Source organism: Ranitomeya variabilis, chromosome 3 (genome assembly GCF_051348905.1).
Source record: "Ranitomeya variabilis isolate aRanVar5 chromosome 3, aRanVar5.hap1, whole genome shotgun sequence".
Classification (NCBI taxonomy): Eukaryota; Metazoa; Chordata; class Amphibia; order Anura; family Dendrobatidae; genus Ranitomeya; species Ranitomeya variabilis.
This window is the reverse complement of record NC_135234.1, coordinates 123205044-123225412: the sequence shown is the minus strand read 5'-3', so window position 1 is coordinate 123225412 and position 20369 is coordinate 123205044. Positions and strand designations below refer to the sequence as shown.

The 20369-nt window shown below is 44.7% G+C and overlaps 1 protein-coding gene across 1 annotated transcript in view; it reads right to left on the bottom strand.

Moving 5' to 3' along the window:
- Nucleotides 1–20369, bottom strand: part of RPS6KA3 (ribosomal protein S6 kinase A3) — a 175671-nt gene that overhangs the window by 40145 nt on the left and 115157 nt on the right. Inside the window, exons 3-4 of the mRNA XM_077294621.1 lie at nucleotides 6042–6158; nucleotides 4240–4321 (exon numbers count right to left, since the gene is read on the bottom strand). Coding sequence (XP_077150736.1) covers nucleotides 4240–4321; nucleotides 6042–6158 — 199 coding nt within the window. The remainder of the gene's footprint in view (nucleotides 1–4239; nucleotides 4322–6041; nucleotides 6159–20369) is intronic.

Below are 20369 nucleotides of genomic sequence, written 5' to 3'. Positions count from 1 at the left end.
ATGCAGCTTATGCAGCATCTATAGTAAAAGATAGAATGTTTAAAAATAATAAAAAAAATAAAAAAAATGCTTATACTCACCCAGACATCTCCTCAGCGGCCGTCTGGCTCCTCTTCTAGCTGGTCTGTGCGCACAGGACCTCCCGTGACGTCACGGTCACGTGAGCGGTCACATGACCGCTCACGACCAATCACAGGACAGTGACGTCATTCGGCGAGGTCCTTCAGCGCACACCAGCTACAGGAACCGAACGGCAGCGTGCGAGGAGGCGGGAATACATCGAGGGTGAGTATAGGACTGTTTATTATTTTATTTCTTATTTTTTGACCACTTTTATGGTGCCCAGTGCGTGGAGGAGAGTCTCCTCTCCTCCACCCTGGGTACCAACCGCATATAATCTGCTTACTTCCCGCATGGTGTGCACAGCCCCGTGCGGGAAGTAAGCAGATCAATGGACCCCTAGGTGTGCGGAATCCCTGCAATTCCGCATGAACATGTTGCTTTTTTTTCCGCTATGCGATTTTTTCGCGGAAAAAATCGCAACATTTGCACAAAAAATGCGGAATACCCTGTAAATAATAGGAGGCTTATGTAAGCGTTTTTTTTCGCATTTTTATCACGTTTTTATAGCGAAAAAACGCGAAAAAAACGCTAACAATCCTGAACGTGTGCACATGGCCTTAAAGTCAAAGAGATCTAATAAAGGGAATTTTGGGGTAACGGTTAAAACTAATTTTGCCTAGCAGTAACCAGAGAAAAAAAAAAGCAAAGACATAGGTGTGAACAGATGAATACAGAAAATTATGAGCAGCACGCCATGACCAACAGGGATTAGCGGTTACATGTTTCACAGTGGCTTGTCATCCAGCGACAACCATCAGTTAAAGTGACCAAGAAAAAGAAGAGGACACAGCACTTTAAAAATATATTTTAATGCTTAGAACGATAAGGCCCCTTTCACACATCAGTTTTTTCCCGTCAGTCGCAATCCGTCAAATTTTGAAAAAAAACGGATCCAGCGACTGATGCCGCCGGATCTTTTTTTTCTCATAGACTTGTATTAGCAACGGATTGCCTCACGTTTCATCTGTCGTTCGCCAGATCCGACAAAGTAACGTTTTTGGTCTCCGTCCAACGTTTGCTAGAATGGAAGCCTATGGTGCCGGTTCCGTCAAATGACGGAATCCGTTTTTTTAAAGTGAGCACGCTCTGATTTTTTTAGGATCCAATTAGCCGGATCAGCTAGTCTGATCAGGCGAAAAAACAGATCCGTCGCATCAGTTTTTCACAATCTGCAATGGATCCGCCGAGCCAACGGATTGCGACTGACGGCAAAAAAAAACTGATGTGTGAAAGGGGCCTAAGTGATTTTTAGCTTTTAGGAAGGATGGTAGCACCTTTTGATAATCAATGATGGAGTTCAATGAACTAGTTATTGCTAATCTATGTCAACTAAGCAGCAATTTCTGACTCATTCTTTATCTATGCGCAATCCATTATTGCTGTCCAGGCCACACAGCATATTGACTATCCATTATCATTCATGGATGAAATTTCCATTAGAACTTTAAAGGGAAGCGGTTGGCACATTTATGCTGTGGTCTCTGGGGGCAGCATGAAGTGGTGACAGACACTCCGATTTCAGCAGTGTGTCATTGATCTGTATTTGTGGTGTGCTTTTCTGCAACCATTTATATTAGTTTCAGCAGGACTTCCCGGAATTGGAGCTGCGGGCCTCCCACCTGCTCACTACTGTGTAAGGACATCTCCATTCCTTTAGAGCTGGTTGGTTATGTGGTATTATAAAATCACAAAAAACAAAGCACAAATGTTATTAAAAGACAATGAATCTATGAAGTTCTTGGCACCCAAAAAAACAAACAAAAAAAAAAAACAGGAAAAATATATTTTTATTTATAAGGCAATCCCAAAAATAGCAATGTTTCGGCCCTAAAGCATGGGCCTTTTTCAAACTCTGACCTAAGAACAGAGAAATACCGTAATATAAATATCTGTACAATCTTATAAGAATAAGGACTAACATTCTGTCATAAGTATTTCTCCTTGCGATAGGTTATTGTCTCCATCAATTTAAGATCGTAATTTTTATTTATTTGTTTTGGTACTTACCTTTTGTATTCCCCTTTATGTATATCTCTCTCCATCTATACATATATTCGTATAAACACACAAATATATGATTGTACTGATACTTTTGTGTCTGTTCTGGTGTAACACACAGTTTGAAAAAGGCCCATGTTATTGGGCCTAAACGTTACTTATTTTGGGATTGCCTTATAAATAGTGATGAGTGAAAATGCTCAGATAAGGTGTTATCTGAGCATGCTTGTGTGCTAACTGTCTTTGGCGTGTAGTCCCCGCAACTACATGTATGACAAACAAGCAATCCCTGCATGTGTTACGGCTGTCTAACAGCCACGAGAAATGCAGCCGCAGGGATTCGAATATATTTTTCGAGCACGCCGAAGATACTTGGTTAGCCACGAGCATGCTCAGATAACACCTTATCTGAGCACGTTTGCTCACTGCTACCTATAAATAAAAAAAATATATATTTTTCCTGATTTTTTGAGTACTTCACAGATTCATTGATACGGAGTGGAACTCTTACTTGAGCACCATATCCAGAGTGCCGTATATCTATTTATAGTTATTAAAAGACAGTGATACCTCTCCTATTCCCCTGTGATCCAGCACAGATGCTTTGGGGGTCCCTCCCTCGCTTGCCTACAAACCTCCAGCACTCACATTGTTTCCCCATCACCTAGCAGTCGATTAGTGGCCTGGATCAGCAGGGGGTTGAAGAGGCGAGTACATGGTGCGGTTGTGTAGGGTTTTTTTGTTTGTTTGTTTCTTATTTTGTAACATTTGCAGTTTCCACCCACAATGCAAAAAACTGGACAACCCCTAGGCAGATAACACGGAAATGATGCACTGCAAGTGCAACACACACAGGATTACACCCAATTGTGAAGGCCGATTCTGTCAAACCAAACACTGTTCGCAATATGATTCATGGGCCAAAAAAATCAGAAGCGGTAAGATACTTTGGAGACTCTCCTGCAGATCATGACTTATATATGAGGGGCCACCCAAAGATAATTACAGGTCACATAAATACACACAACAGTCAAACGACATGTAGGATTCCTGAACATGCAACACCGATATCTGGGCACTAATGTCACACTTCACTCTATATCAGAGAGCCTTGAGGTGTGGGGCTTCTGTCCCTCAGAGTGGGGGTAGCACACAGCAAAAACTCATGCCCACGTGTGGTGGCAAATGATCAAGTGTGGGGTAAAGCGGAGATACTACTGGCAAAATTTGGCCAGGGAGCACTCCCAATGGGCATTATCAGCTGCTGCTATGTGGCACCATACCTGTTATGACAGTGTTCAATTACAAGGCAGGCGTTTCTCAGGCTGCAGAAATTCTGGTTAAGTAATAGCTCAGCATGATGCCTCATACGCGGCCGCTCAGCATGATGCCTCATACGCGGCCGCTCAGCATGATGCCTCATACACGGCCGCTCAGCATGATGCCTCATACACGGCAGCTCAGCATGATGCCTCATACGCAGCAGCTCAGGGTAATGCATCAGTAGGGCAATGAAAGGTTATCGAGACCCAATCACTCCACCTGCTCCATTTATTATAGGCAGATTGCTCCGTTCTTATTCTACATATTTGGGCTCCAGGTAACGCAGTGCTTGTGAAATATAAGTAAGGCTACTTTCACACTGGCGTTAACTGCATTACGTCACAATGCGTCGTTTTGCCGAAAAAACGCATCCTGCAAAAGTGCTTGCAGGATGCGTTTTCTCTGCATTGACTAACATTAGCGACGCATTGACACACGTAACAACCGTCGTGCGACGTTTGAGCCGTGTTGTGGCGGACCGTCGGGAGCAAAAAACGTTACATGTAACGTTTTTTTCTCCCGACGGTCCGCTTTTTCCGACCGCGCATGCGCGGCCGGAACTCCGCCCCCACCTCCCCGCACCTCACAATGGGGCAGCGGATGCGCTGGAAAAATGCATCCGCTGCCCCCGTTGTGCGGCGGAGACAACGCTAGCGTCGGTGACCTCGGCCCGACGCACTGCGACGGACCGAGCCCGACGCTAGTGTGAAAGTAGCCTAAGGCTGGAGGAAGCCATACAACGCACCTGCTAAACACCAGGAGCAGAGCAAAAAAAAGATCCAATATTTGACTTACCTTTAAGTGTGGCTTTTTTTAATACTTTCATTGCATATAGTTGCCCAGCATCAGATTCTGAGATTTTCCGCACAAGAAATACCTGTAATAAAAGATTGGATTCTGCGGTTATTAAAAGTAAACAGAAAAGTGCAAGGATTCGTTTTCCAATATTACAAGGCTGAAACGGCGGCCCTTAGGGGAGCAGCTGCTCAGTACTTAGACTTATTTTATGTGCCAAAACCTACACTTCTTTCAGACAAAAGGTCCATTTCAGTCCCGCTTCCTGTGGTGATGGGTAGACACGGGAATACCCGACGGGTCACACTCACCTTAATAGATTTCCTTTATGTGATATCATAGCTGATTATTTCTTGCAGTGGCAATTTGTTCTGTACATGTTAGCAACTATTACTGTAATTTTCTGGGACTACACGGCACACTGAACAAGCCCGAGGTTGATTATATAGCCCCTACCTATATGAACTACTAAGGGAAACAGATGTAAAAGAGGTAGGTGACCATGGGACCCCCTGTATTGGTAGAGGTAAGAACCCGCAAAATGTTTCATCCTATGGGGAATCTCAAAATGAACAAATCCTGGTCCCATCCACCGCTAAGAACAGCTGATCACAGTGCGGGGGAAGTCAGGAACACTCTACAGGGCCTAATAGCAAATATGTTGGCGTACAGACTCTCCGGGCAGGAGGAGCTGACTGACTGATTATCAGTGAACTCATTGAGCAGCCAGCAACGTTCAGAAAAACAAGAACTCTGAACAAGGCAAATTTAGGAATAAAACTCAAAAATGCAAACGTTTCGCAGAGGCATTTATATTCTTTAATCCCAAGAACATCAGAAAATCAAGAACTTGGGAAGTCAAGATCATCAGAAAATAGGCAGCAGCACCTGTCTCCGGAGCCATCCTGAGGTTATGATGTGCATTGCATTTCTGAACTATAGACACTGATTACTGTTGTCTAGCGCTATACTTGTTCCCTAATGTGACCATCACCAGGAACCAGCTCTAATTTCCTATCACTCTGGCTGCTTGCTCATAGACTTCTATGCAGAAAATACATTATTTAAGGTAATGACACATGTATGTGGACCATAACTAACTTGCTCCCACCATATATCTTTATTTGACCATAGGTGGAGCAGAATGGTAGACAGTGTGCACAAATGGTCAGGAGTCTGTCACAACATTCATGTGGCCCCAACCACAGGCTACATGAGTCCGGGCTGGGCTGCAGGATGAAAGCCAGCAATGGCTATCTCTGGGATGTTGTGGCATTTTAGAAAGTTCAGTTTGCAAATCCAAATAGGGACCATAAGGAGATCCAAGTAGTCCGGCCCGGTCCTCAGCCAGCTTCTCCCAACACCACTCCAGGTGACTGACCGCTCTCTGTGTTCACAGATGACAGAAACCCACCAATCCACTGGGCCAAGGTGGGGAGAAGTAGTTTGGGACTGCGGCGGACTAATCCGATCCATCCCTATGGTACCCGGCCGACTTTTCATACCTGGCTACAATGGTGCAGTCAGACACTGCTTCATTCAATCAAGTTGCAGGTTCCCTACAATCACCGCTAGACTCCAGGGTAGAGCAACAGCGATGTCACATTTTAGAAGTCAAGCATCGTCAAACAGATGAAATATTGCTGCTTATTATAAACTAATTAAAGACACTTATACTTTTTATGCACTTTTTATTCTGAATCCATTAAATTCAATCTATTTGGAGATGCCAGACTGCTAAAAAGTAGCTTTGATGTGGCCCATGAATGCTATTATAAAACATATGTATGGATGAAACTCACCTTTCCAAATGAGCCTTGTCCAAGTACCTTGAGAAGCTCAAACTGTGAGGGGTCAGCTTTCTCGTGTCCTTCCTTAACATGATGTGTAATTGCTATTTCATTTATACTCCCTTCATCCTATGGAAATTAAAAGTACAAAAATCAGAAGGAAATACATCCAGCAAACCAAAGTGTAGCGTGACTAATACAGAATGGCTGAGCCATCTCGCAGTAGCAGCAGTTTATCACCAAAATGATGAATGACATGATATTACAGCATTAACACCTCGTATCAGGGCTGCAATGAATTGTTCTGGTGATAATGTAACGTAGCAGACCAGGGCCTCTGTACTCAGTGATGGACTCCAGCCATGAACAGGAATATATTTCACAATCTATTTGTAGGATGCAGAACAGAAGATGATGCACAGAACATGGCAGAAATTAGCAACCACAAGACGGACGTCACCAATATGAATACCTGGCATAATCACATTCTCTAGAACAGAGGTCCCCAACGTTTCTGACCTTGAGAGCCACATTCAGCTCCCGCCCCCCTCACAATAGTGGCAACTAAAGCCCCCCATAACAGGAATAATGGTAACCAAAGCTTTTCCACAAAAATCAACCACCCCAAAGTAGTATACCAAGATCCAGGGGTTCCTACAAGACCCCCCATTCAGTATTCTTCTATAAAGCACTCCCAAGACACTGTCACATCCAGCTTCAAACATCTCCTCTGACAGGTGGTATCATCTTGTCTCCAGCGTACCATACTTAAATCATCTCAAAACCCCTAATACCAGAATATGTGCATGCAGATCTGCTCTTCTGTGCAGGGCTGCTCACTAAATTCACCATTTTCAGATGTGCTCTTCATACCTGTTTGCTAGAACTGGAGCTAATGCACCAAGCGGAGACAGCCGCGAGCCATGATTCATGGGACCGCGAGCCACATGAGCTACAGGTTGGGGGCCCCTGCTCTAGGAGATGATCAGTTTGCATCTTTAAAGGTCGTTGAAAAAGTAAAAACTAGGGCAATAAAGCCTTGTCATATTTTTCTATTGACAGTGTCTTAATATACACACTATTGCAGCTCAGGTAGTATTGTATGAAGTAACAAGTAATATGACAAAACTGATATCAGAACTATAGCAGGAGCAGAGAGCAGCCAATCACATCACAGCTATTATTCCAGAACAGCTTTAAAGGGAACCTGTCACCACGTTTTTGGAAGATGGGATAAAAATAGCGTTAAATAGGGGCAGAGGTGGGCGTTACATTAGTGTGTTTGTTATGCGTTTATTACCCACCTAAGTTGCCGAAATACCTTTGCAAAGTCTCCGTTTTCGCCTGTCAATCAGGCTTGTCTGGTCAAAAGGGCGTGTTGTCTTCCCCCAGATTTTGCGTAGTTTTCTGTTGGTGGTGTAGTGGTGTGCGCATGCCCAAGGTCCCAAATCCTCTGCCAGGGGATTTAAAAGAGCGCGCTGTTCGTTATTTCATTGGTGATCGGTGGGCGCGGCCATCTTCCTTTGGCTCTGCTGGCCGCGGCTTCAGGAAAATGGCCGCGGGATGCCGCGCGTGCGCAGATGGATATCGCGGCGGCCATTTTCCTGAAGCCGCGGCCAGCAGAGCGCCGCTTTTGCGCACGCGCGGCCAAAGGTAGATGGCCGCGCCCACCGATCACCAATGAAATAACGAACAGCGCGCTCTTTTAAATTCCCTGGCAGAGGATTCGGGACCTTGGGCATGCGCACACCACTACGCCACCAACGGAAAACTACGCAAAATCTGGGGGAAGACAACACGCCCTTTTGACCAGACCAGCCTGATTGACAGGCGAAAACGGAGACTTTGCAAAGGTATTTCGGCAACTTAGGTGGGTAATAAACGCATAACAAACACACTAATGTAACGCCCACCTCTGCCCCTATTTAACGCTATTTTTATCCCATCTTCCAAAAACGTGGTGACAGGTTCCCTTTAAAAAAGAAAACTGTAATCGGATTGGCTGATCTCTATACACATTGTAGTCATGTACTAATATATGGCATTTAATGTTTGGAAAAAAATATATAACCGAAAAGGCAGCTAATGTAAATGTAGCACTTCCGTGGTAATGAGTGATGACTGGGTGCACATCACCAATTACAAGCATTTGTGGCAAAACAATTTCCAAAAAGTGGCCTCACTATCAATGACAATTTACACTGTCTATGGAGACTAAAATAATAAAGGCTATAAAAGCTCAGACTAATCATCAATAGCAATGACGTGTGTGAACAGGTTGAGAATTGAGGCCAGACTATGTCCATGTAGTAAAGTATATGTCAGATAGATGCGAAGATCAGTCTGTGACCTGCAACACCATAACAATGAGAAAACACCGCACAATGGTCCTCTTAATTCTTCATACACAGTAAGGGGGCCGTAGGGCAGCCATACACCTCATACAGATATCAGGCAATTATATCCTGCCCCCATGTAAAGCTCCCACATTGTTGGACGGAGCGTGCAGAAAATGCTTCTCCTAGACACCTCAGATCCTTCTTTCTCAGAAATCTGCTAAGGGAGAAGAATCGGGATGCCCCAGAGGTGGTTGGACACTCCCAATAAAATCAGTGATAACTAATGTGTATGGTCACCTATATTATCTGATAGATTCTATCATTGCCACTATTGCTATTCTTTTAAGACCTACGGTATTTAGCACCACAGACTAACACCATATTTTCAGAATATTTTAGGGTATGTCATTTAAAAAAAAATAAATAAAAAAAATATATGCAATTTATTAAAGGAACCTGTCAGCAAGATTTCACCCCAAACTATTTCTATGAGCATGCAGCGCCTGAAGGGACAAGTCCAACCATAACTTCAGCCAGAATTCTAGGAATTTAGGACCTGAGAATGACGTCGCGGCTTGTGATTGGTCGCGTGGCGGTCACATGAGCGGCACGCGACCAATCAGAAGCCGTGACGTCATGGAAGGCCCTAAACGCGCTCATTTTAAGCAAAGAAGGCTGCCGGCTAACAGCGGTAAGGTGCAGGGGCCTCCGGAGAGGTGAGTATATCAATATTTTTTATTTTAATTTTTATTTTACACATTAATATGGATCCCAGGGCCTGAAGGAGAGTTTCTTCTCCTTCAGACCCTGGGAACCATCAGGATACCTTCCGATACTTGGTGTCCCATTAACTTGTATTGGTATCAGGTATCAGTATCGGCGATATCCGATACTTTTCAGGTATCGGCCGATACTATCCGATACTTTCAAGTATCGGACGGTATCGCTCAACACTAGTCATGAAACGTTTAACCCAACGGTGGCCTGCTAAATCCTGATCAAAAAAGGAACCCAGTGCCGACACCTGAACTTTTAGGGTGCTAGGTGAGAGCCCCAACTCCAGTCCCTTTTGGAGAAATTCTAATATTTGAGCCATGTTGGGATGGAATGGATCAGGTTTGTTCGGGGCACACCAGGATGAAAATCTTTTCCAAACCTTGCCATAGATGGCGTTAGTTATTGGTTTCCTACTTTTTTGTAGGGTTTGAATGACGTCATCTGAGAGACCTATAGCTCTCAGAATCTCGGCCTCAGTAACCAGGCTGCCAGTTTCAGCCTGTGTAGGTCTGGGTGTAGCAGTGGTCCCTGCTGAAGAAGGTCTACTATCTGAGGTAGAAGTATCGGGCCTTCCAGAGACATGTCTGTTACTGCGCCGTACCAGCTTCCTCCAGGCCACATCGGTACTACCAGAATTGTTGTGACTTGATCTGTCCGGATCTTCTGTAACGTTCTTGGCAACATGGGAATTGGTGGGAAGGCGTATGCCAGAGCAAACTTCCAAGGATGGGAGAAGGCGTCCAGTCCCTGTGCCCCGCCTGAGAGGTGGAGGGAGAAGAAAGTGTTCGACTTTGTGCTCTGACTGTTGGCAAACAGATCCACATTGGGACTTCCCCATCTCCGGACTAGGGATAGGAACACCTCTTGGTTCAAGGACCATTCTCCAGGATGGAAACCTCTCCTGCTTAGGTAGTCTGCCGTGGCATTGTCTGACCCCTTTATGTGTACTACTGAGATGGACAGGAGAGGTCTTTCTCCCCAGGAAAAAATCCTTGCAGCGGTTGATTTTAGGCTGGTGTATTTCGTGCCTCCCTGGTGTCGGAGGTAGGCCACCGTAGTTGTGTTGTCGGACATTATCCGTACATGGTGACCCTGGATGAGGACAGATGCGGCTTTTAGCGCCTCCTCCACCGCTTTCAGTTCTCTCAGATTCAAGGATCTGGACCTGATGCTTGGGGGCCACAACCCCTGGAAGTGGGAACCTTCTATTATGGTGCCCCAACCTCTCTGGCTCGCATCTGTTGTGAGCACCTTTAGAGGCATTTGATCCCAGCTGACTCCTCTTTGAAGGTTCTGGAAGTTCAGCCACCATGAGAAGGAGGATTTTACGTGATTGGGGAGGGGAATCCTCCTGGTTAAAGCATTCTGGCTTCCTTTTGAATGCATCAGAATGTGGGTCTGAAGGATTCTTGTGTGGGCCTGGGCCCAGAAGACTGCCTGGATGCAGGATGTCAACGAACCCAGGATTGACAGAGTCCCTTAGGGTCAGAGAATTCTGGCTCCTGAACCTGGAGATCCTGTGGACGAGATCGTCCTGACGGTCCCTGGGTAAGAAGGACATTCTTTTCCTTGAGTCCAGAGGAACTCCTAGAAATTTTTTCCTTGGAGATGGATGGAGGTCCGACTTCTCCAAGTTCGGAATCCACCCCAGTGATTTCAGATAAAGACCCGTGGAGCTGATGAGACTCCGAATGGAAGGACATTGAACTGATAATGGCTGGCTCGATGGTTTTGGGACACTGCAAATCTGAGGAACTTCCTGTGGTCGGGATGTATCGACACATGATAGTAAGCGTCCCTCAGATCTAACGTAGCCATTACCCAGTCCTGGCCAATCAGCGGGATTGCTGATTTGATGGATTCCATTTTGAATCTGTTATTTCACTACTTGATTTAGGGGTTTCAGGTTTATAATAACCCGGTGTTTACCAGAGGGTTTTTTCACCAAAAATAGGTGAGAATAGTGGCCTTTCTCCTATTTCCTGAGGAGGTACCCGGGAGATTACCCCTGCCTGAAGCAGATCGAGAATATCCGCATTGAGGGATCCCCGAAGGTGTGGAGACTGTAGGGAGGTAATTGTTAGATGGTGAGGAGGAGGACTCGCGAATTCTAACCTCAAGCCTTCCCGAATGGTATGCAGGACCCACTGATTTGTGGTGGAAACCCCGAGAGTCGGCCTCCGACCAGAGAGCAGTCATTGTTTCTCAGGGGTCTGCTGGGGTTGGGGAACAAGGATGTTCCTAGCTTTACCCTCTTCGGGGTAACTCCAATGACCACATTTACCTTTGCCCCTGTAGTCCCTCTGGGGGACTTGCTCACGAGGTGGGGAAGGGGGGGGGGGGTGGCGGCAAAAAAAGCGTTTCCTCAAGCTTTTTTTTGCTCCGGAAGAGCTTTCTTTTTATCCGTAGCCTTGTCTAGGATGTCATCGGGGGCTGGCCCAAACATATAATGTCCCTGAAAGGGAATACCACACAGTTTGGACTTAGAAGTTAAGTCACCTCCCCAGGATTTAAGCCATAGAGCTCTCCTAGCAGAGTTGGAGAGAACTGCAGACCTAGCGGTTACCCGTACAGATTCAGCGGAAGCATCCGCCAGGAACACTGTTGCCTTCTGAAGTAATGGTAGGGAATTTAGAATTTCCTCCCTAGATGTCCCCTGAGAAAGGTGATTTTCCAGGGTACGTAACCAGAGAAATAGGGATCTGGCAACACATGTGGAGGCCACATTTGTCTCAATTTTTCGATCCATAGGATCTTTGAGCTGCGAGGAATCCTCGAAGGGTAGAGCAGTTTTTTTTGGTTACACTGGACACCTGTACATCCACCTTAGGCATTTCTCATAAAGAACAGTCCCCCTCCAGAGGGAAACAATTCTTCAATTCTAATGGGACACTCAAACCTTTCTCAGGTAGGCCCTACTCAAGAAGGACAAGGTTTTCAATATTCTCGTGTATAGGGAACCCCTTCGGGGTCCTAGGTTTTAACCCTCCAAACATGTCATCCTGAACGGAATGACTCGCTACCTCCTCTTCCACCCCCATGGTGCCCCTCACCATGGAAATTAGCTCTTCCAACCCCAAAACTGACAAAAAATATCTCCTCTCTTCCCAAGATATGGAAGTAGAACCCTCATTCTCCCAAAAGTCCTCTGAACTCGAGGTATGGATCCCGCCCAAGTCAGATACAATAGGAGCCATCTTCCTTTTCTTAGGAGGAGGAGGCTGCGGTGTCGGGGCCTTAGACAGGGCAGCCATAGAGGATCGGACCTCCTGTCTGATCAGGGTTCTGATATTGTCCAGGAAAGAGGGCTGTTCACTACGCAGTACTTCATCCGTGCATGGTTGGCAGAGCTTTTTCTTATAAGCTGAGGGAAGCTTGGTCGCACATGTACCACACTTGCGGCTGGGCATCTTATCTTTTTTAGGGGCAGGGACCTGGTCTCCCTAGAAAGGGAGAGAAAGGCGGACTAAGTCACATAATAACAAACTGGACAGCAAGGGACCTCATCCTCTACTTACAGTAGATGGGTGAACGCTGGGCTCTGCAGAAGCAGAGTGCAGGGGTTTGTTGCAGTCCATAGGGTCAGTTAGTCACCAGTCAGAAGGGACAGAGGCCTTACAAGGCTTCCCCCGACCAGGAATATATGCACATCGAGGTCGCCAGTTAATACTGTGCTCCTCCTCCTCAAAGGGTTCGTAGGGGGTGATGCAACTTGATCGCCTGTCATGGCTGCTGCAGGCCTGGAACGCCGGTCGGCGCGCGCTCCGGCGCATGGAGGCTAAACCGTAAGTTCGGACGCGTCACTTCCAGTGCCCGTCACTTACAGTGGCAGTGAGGAGGAAGGAGAGAGAGCCGGGGAGCCATGAGAGGACCCCGGTGAGCCTTACCGCCCTGCTTTGCCCCACGAGGAGGCGCAGGAAGGGCGGGATAGAGGGTCCCAAGTCGCGCAGAGCCTGCGGAGATGGGAGCAGTCACCGGAGGAGGAGAGCGGAGCCCCCGACCTAGACTGCCCGGCCATTAAAGTAACAGTGCTCCGATCGCCGGCCACGGCAGCACTATCTGAGAACCTCTTCATGCCCCATAGGGGACATGAAAAACACTGGTGGTTGCAAGAAGGGGAGGGTATTTAACTTCTTTGTTTCCTGTCCCCTATTAGGGCGGGGTGACATCCTCCGATACTGCTGTCGTGAAAAGTGACTGGAGAAATAAGCCCTTACACAGTCCTGATAAATAAAAACGCTACAGATCTTGGAAAATGGTGACAAATTTTTCTGACAAATTTCTGAATTTTTTTTTCACCATTTTAAATAAAAAAACAAACAAACCTATAGATCTTTGGTATTGCGTACTTGCACTGGTCTGTGGAATCACGGTCCCAAGTCAGTTTTACAGTATAGTAAATGTAAATTTAAAAAATTGTGAAATTGCACTTTTTTGCAATTTCAACGCACTTGAGAAATTACTTTCCATCACATGAGAAAATTAAAGGTGTAATTCAAAAGTTCAACTTGTCCCTCAAAAAAACAAGCCATACAGCTATGGAGACGGAGGAATACAGTTCTAGCTCTTGGAATAAGGGGAGGAAAAAAAAAAAAAAAAAAAAATGGAAAATTGCAAGATGGTGAAGGTTAAGAACCTAATAAAGTCCACCTTATTTTGAAACTACTTTTTGCAGTGCTGCCTTCCGTTTTTTACTACTATATTTTGGCAAGTATGGATTGATTGCCCCCATTTAACTTTTAGTGCTGTCCCAATATATACATACATTTTTTTTATTTTTTTTTTTTACAGCTATGCAAAAGAACCCCTTACTGAAAAATATGTGAAGTGACCAGGGATTACGGTAGTGGCATTTCCAGAATATTGAGGATCCCCAGCTATCTTTATATGTCTGCATAAGTAAACACCTCCAGAACTCTTCAGTTTGCCATCCTTCTGCTATTTCTCTTGGTAATACATGAATGAAACACCTGGGTATTGCTCATGCTCATACCCTGAATGATACAGTCCAATCGGTGCCAACAGGGGAAAAAACAAAACTTACAAGGCAGATGTGAATGCTCAGTACTGAACTTATTGCTACGAGGGGCGTTCATTAGTTTCCTCTGACCCACTTCTTTATCACAGGACTAACTCTGCATATGTCTAATGATACAAGTCTCTATAGGTTACGTGGCAATTTGCAACTCAGAACTGATAGCGGTCTTCATTCTACAGGTGCTGAAGTGGTGTGAGGTTTGATAATGCACTCAGTGGAATACAGAGTCATCAAGTTCCTTTATTTGAAAGGCCGCACAGCAAAGGAGACGTACGATGAGCTGAAAGAGGTTTATAGTGATGATTCCCCATCACATGATGCAGCCCGGAACTGGCATCATCAATTCACATTGCTGATCGGGTGGACAGATTACTGGGAGGGGCTGGTGAGGACCCAGCGGTCATGGTGCACATTGGCACAAATGACAAAGTTAGAGGTAGGTGGAAGGTCCTTAAAGAGGATTTCAGGGAATTAGGCTGCAAGCTGAAAGCAAGGACCTCCAACGTGGTATTTTCCGAAATACTGCCTGTACCACGCCACAGAGGCAACGGGAGATTAGGGAGGTTAATGTGGCTCAAGAATTGGTGTAAGAAGGAGGGGTTTGGGTTCCTGCAGAACTGGGCCGAATTCTCAGTGGGCTACAGGCTCTACGCTAGGGACAGGCTGCACCTCAATGGGGAAGGTGCAGCTGTGCTGGGGGAGAAAATAACTCGAAGGTTGGAGGAGTGTTTAAACTAGGGATTGGGGGGGGGGGGGGAGGGTATTCATTTTATAGGAGGGGAAGATAGTGCAGATAGAGACCTGGGCACAAATAAGGAAGTTGGGGGTGGCGGTGGCATGGGGGGTGGAGTTAGAACAGTTAGTAATTTAAGAAAGAATAGAGGTACAGAGAGGAACATCAAGTGCATGTATACTAATGCCAGAAGCCTCACCAACAAAATGGACGAATTAGAACTAATGTTATTGGAACATAATTATGACATGGTGGGGATATCTGAAACATGGCTGGATGAGAGCCATGACTGGGCTGTTAACTTGCAGGGCTATAGCCTTTCCAGAAATGACCGTACAGATAAGCGAGGGGGAGGGGTGTGTCTGTATGTAAAATCGTCCTTAAAACCCATCCTGCGTGATAATATAGGTGAATTTAATGAAAATGTAGAGTCCCTGTGGGTGGAGATAAGGGGAGGGGGAAAAAATAATAAATTACTGATAGGGGTTTGTTATAAATCTCCAAAAATAATGGAAGCAATGGAGAATATCCTCGTAAAGCAAATAGATGAAGCTGCGACTCAAGGAGAAGTCATTATTATGGGGGACTTCAACTACCCTGAAATAGATTGGGGAACAGAAACCTGCAGTTCCAGCAAAGGTAATCGGTTTTTGACAACTATGAGAGACAATTACCTTTCACAACTGGTTCAGGACCCAACAAGAAGGGGGGCACTGCTAGACCTAATATTAACCAACAGGCCAGACCGCATATCAAATATAAGGGTTGGGGGTCACTTGGGGAATAGTGATCACAAAATAATAAGTTTTCATGTCTCCTTTAATAAGATGTGTAGTAGAGGGGTGACAAGGACACTAAACTTCAGGAGGGCAAATTTCCAACGGATGAGAGAGGATCTTGGTGCAATTAACTGGGACGATATCCTGAGACACAAAAATACACAAAGAAAATGGGAGACATTTATTAGCATCCTGGATAGGACCTGTGCACAGTATATACCGTATGGGAATAAACATACTAGAAATAGGAGGAAACCAATATGGCTAAATAGAGATGTAAGGGGCGCAATAAGTGACAAAAAGAAAGCATTTAGAGAATTAAAGGAAGTAGGTAGTGAGGAGGCATTAAATAAATTCAGAAAATTAAAAATTCTGTAAAAAGCAAATCAAGGCAGCAAAGATTGCGACAGACTCATTGCCAGAGAGAGCAAAAATAACCCCCAAATATTCTTTAACTACATAAATAGTAAGAAACTAAAAAATGATAGTGTTGGCCCCCTTAAAAATAGTCTGGGTGAAATGGTGGATGAGGATGAGGAAAAAGCCAATATGCTAAATGACTTTTTTTCATTAGTATTTACAAAAGAAAATTCCATGGCAGCCAATATGACTAGTGATAAAAATTCCCGATTAAATGTTACCTGCTTAACCCAGCAGGAAGTACGGCAGCGTCTAAAAATCACAAAAATTGACAAATCTCCAGGCCCGAATGGGATACACCCCCGAGTACTGCAGGAATTAAGTACAGTCATTGATAGACCATTATTTTTAATCTTTAAAGAGTCCATAATAACATGGTCTGTACCACAGGACTGGCGTATAGCAAATGTGGTGCCAATATTCAAAAAGGGGACAAAAACTGAACTCGGAAATTATAGGCCAGTAAGCTTAACCTCTACTGTGGGTAAAATCCTGAAGGGCATTCTAAGGGATGCTATACTGGAGTATCTGAAGAGGAATAACCTCATGACCCAGTATCAGCACGGGTTTACTAGGGACCGTTCATGTCAGACTAATTTGATCAGCTTCTATGAAGAGGTAAGTTCCGGACTGGACCAAGGGAACCCAGTAGATGTAGTTATATGGACTTTTCAAAAGCTTTTGATACGGTGCCACACAAAAGGTTGATACATAAAATGAGAATAATGGGGATAGGGGAAAATATGTGCAAGTGGGTTGAGAGCTGGCTCAGGGATAGGAAACAAAGGGTGGTTATTAATGGAGCACACTCGGACTGGGTTGCGGTTAGCAGTGGGGTACCACAGGGGTCTGTATTGGGCCCTCTTCTTTTTAACATTTATTAATGACCTTGTAGGGGGCATTCAGAGTAGAATTTCAATATTTGCAGAGGACACTAAACTCTGCAGGGTAATCAATACAGGGGAGGACAATTTTATATTACAGGATGATTTATGTAAACTAGAAGCTTGGGCTGATAAATGGCAAATGAGCTTTAATGGGGATAAATGAAAGGTCATGCACTTGGGTAGAAGTAATAAGATGTATAACTATGTGCTTAATTCTAAAACTCTGGGCAAAACCGTCAATGAAAAAGACCTGGGTGTATGGGTGGATGACAAACTCATTCAGTGGCCAGTGTCAGGCAGCTGCTACAAAGGCAAATAAAATAATGGGATGCATTAAAAGAGGCATAGATGCTCATGAGGAGAACATAATTTTACCTCTATACAAGTCACTAGTGCGACCACACTTAGAATACTGTGCACAGTTCTGGTCTCCGGTGTATAAGAAAGACATAGCTGAACTAGAGCAGGTGCAGAGAAGATCGACCAAGGTTATTAGAGGACTGGGGGGTCTGCAATACCGAGATAGGTTATTACACTTGGGGCTATTTAGTTTGGAAAAACGAAGGCTAAGGGGTGATCTTATGTTAATGTATAAATATATGAGGGGACAGTACAAAGACCTTTCTGATGATCTTTTTAATCATAGACCTGAGACAGGGACAAGGGGGCATCCCCTACATCTGGAGGAAAGAAGGTTTAAGCATAATAACAGACGCGGATTCTTTACTGTAAGCGCAGTGAGACTATGGAACTCTCTGCCGTATGATGTTGTAATGAGTGATTCATTACTTAAATTTAAGAGGGGACTGGATACCTTTCTGGAGAAGAATAATGTTACAGGGTATATATATTAGATTCCTTGATAAAGCGTTGATCCAGGGAACTAGTCTGATTGCCATATGTGGGGTCGGGAAGGAATTTTCCCCATGGTGGAGCTTACTCTTACCACATGGGGTTTTTTTTGCCTTCCCCTGGATCAACATGTTAGGGCATGTTAGGTTGAACTAGATGGACTTAAAGTCTTAGTTCAACCTTAATAACTATGTAACACATGTAATTTGACTTCAGTGCAAACAGCTCCAATTCCAGGGTGACCCCACTCTGCTATTGATGAACACACCATCCAAATAGAAGAGATGGGAGAAGTGTGTCCCTAGGTGGCCCCTATGTAGAGAAGGACTAAGGGTATGTGCACACGTTGCGGATTCTCTGCGGATCCGCAGCGTTTTTTGCAGTTGCAGAAACGCTGCAGATCCGCAATTGATTTACAGTACAATGTAAATCAATGAGAGAAAAAAAAAAAAGCTGTGCACACTTTGCGGATAATCCGGTGCGGAAACGCTGCGGTTTAAAAGAAGTAGCATGTCACTTCTTTTTTGTGAATCTGCAGCGTTTTGTACCCATTCCATTATAAAAAACCGCAGGGGTGAAAAACGCAGCAAGTCCACAAGAAATCCGCAGCAAAAACGCACAAAAAAACGCTGCGGAACCGCACAAAAAAACGCAGGTGCGTTTTCTGCCAGGAGAGGCAGAATCCGCACCAGAAATTCCTAAGCCTAATCCGCAACGTGTGCACATAGCCTATTACCAGTGCCAAGTGTCATTGCTCTCAGTCCACAGGAAGTGGGTCAGGGGAAATCTTTAATGAACGCCCCTCGTACACAGTCAGGAAGAATAACTGATGAAGGTCACTGTGCTCTAGAATTGGGAAATACAAGTATTTATGAAAACATACATGTCCTGACCCTGACAGCCCCTCTTTAAAGGCGACTTGAAAGTAATAGTAGGCTGGTAACAACGCACACAATTCATTGTGATTAATTATACAGCACTGCACAGTCAAATGCCATTTAATTTCTTACTCATTCATACGACCCTCATAACATATGGCATTCCAACACGCCATCTGCCAACAGAAGGGAAAAACGCAAATCATATGAATGTGCGTCTGCTGGGTCTTCTACCCTGCTAACCAGGCCACGAGAGATGCAGCCTGTATGTTAGGAAACACAGACAGCATTGTTACACCTAGTCACAGACACAGCACAGTGAAGACCGCACAAAAGACGCTGCTTTGCGTTCAGTAATGGCAATGCAGCTTTTGATTTTTGTCTCCTGGTGATTTCAATGTTGCCTGTGGTCAGTGTCGATCTCTGCGTTCCCTCGTGGTTCTCACATCATCACTTTTTAATTGAATGAAATGTAGAAATCCAGCAGAGCATCACACTTTTATCTTAAGGGCACATGAAGGTAGATAACAGAACAGATCAAATCCAATGTGAAACGCGCTGACTGTACTAGGGCCTGTGGTGCCCTTTAAAATGGCAGCTTTTCTTTTACATACTGTAATAATGGCCCCATCCTCATTTCTGGCGCCTCATTGCACATATGTAGTTTTCTATAAGATCTGCACATTGAGCATACCGTGCAATCAGCAACAAGGTTGCCAACTGTATTTCCTCCTCAAAGCCAGAATTCCTCGCCTTAAAGTCTGCAGCTAAGCGGAAATACGGTTACATCAGTAGATGGCCATTCATCTGACAATACACCTGATTACTCAGCGCACAAGTTACTATGCCTACCTTTACTTTCTTGTATACTTTGTATGGAAGCATTGTGTTCAGATTCCCATTATATTCTAACATTAACCCCATGGTGGCCAACGCCTGGCAGTATTTAACCATTCTAACATTTTATACCTGATCCAAAATACCTTTATGTATACTTTTTTTTTTAGGTTTTACATCTCAGTGTCTGTATATTAGCACACTGCTGTCCACCAGTTAGTTCTCAAATCAGTCCCCGTCCCCCTAAAAGGCTTACAATCTAATGTCCCTGTTATAAGATTTCATAGGAAGCTACTTAAAGGGAACCTGTCAGCAGGATTGTGCAAAAACTGTAGGTTACTGTGCACAGTCCTGCTGACAGATTCCTTTTAAAGGGAACCTCTAAGCAAATTACATATGGAAGTAGAAGTATGGCTGTATAGCCACTTGTCACCTTATATAAGTGATACTTTTTTGTTGTTCTGGAGATCGGATGTGCTGGTCATAAAAAAAAAAAAAAACAACATGTAAATCCACCTGGAAGTGCACTGGGGGCAACGCTGCACTTGGAAGCAGCAGTCAATGTGCACTGAAACGCACCAAGTGCACTTCTAGCCTGACTTGTACATGGCTTCTAGATTATTATTTCTCATAACTGGCAAAACAGATCGCTACATATACATGTATAACTTTTATTGGCGGACTTGCACCTATATAGCGATATCACTACTTTCATATGTAAAAACGTGCTCACACGGTTTCCTTCTACCTTAGCACAAAGGATGGGTAATAGAAGAGAACCCAGAGGAACCCATAATTAC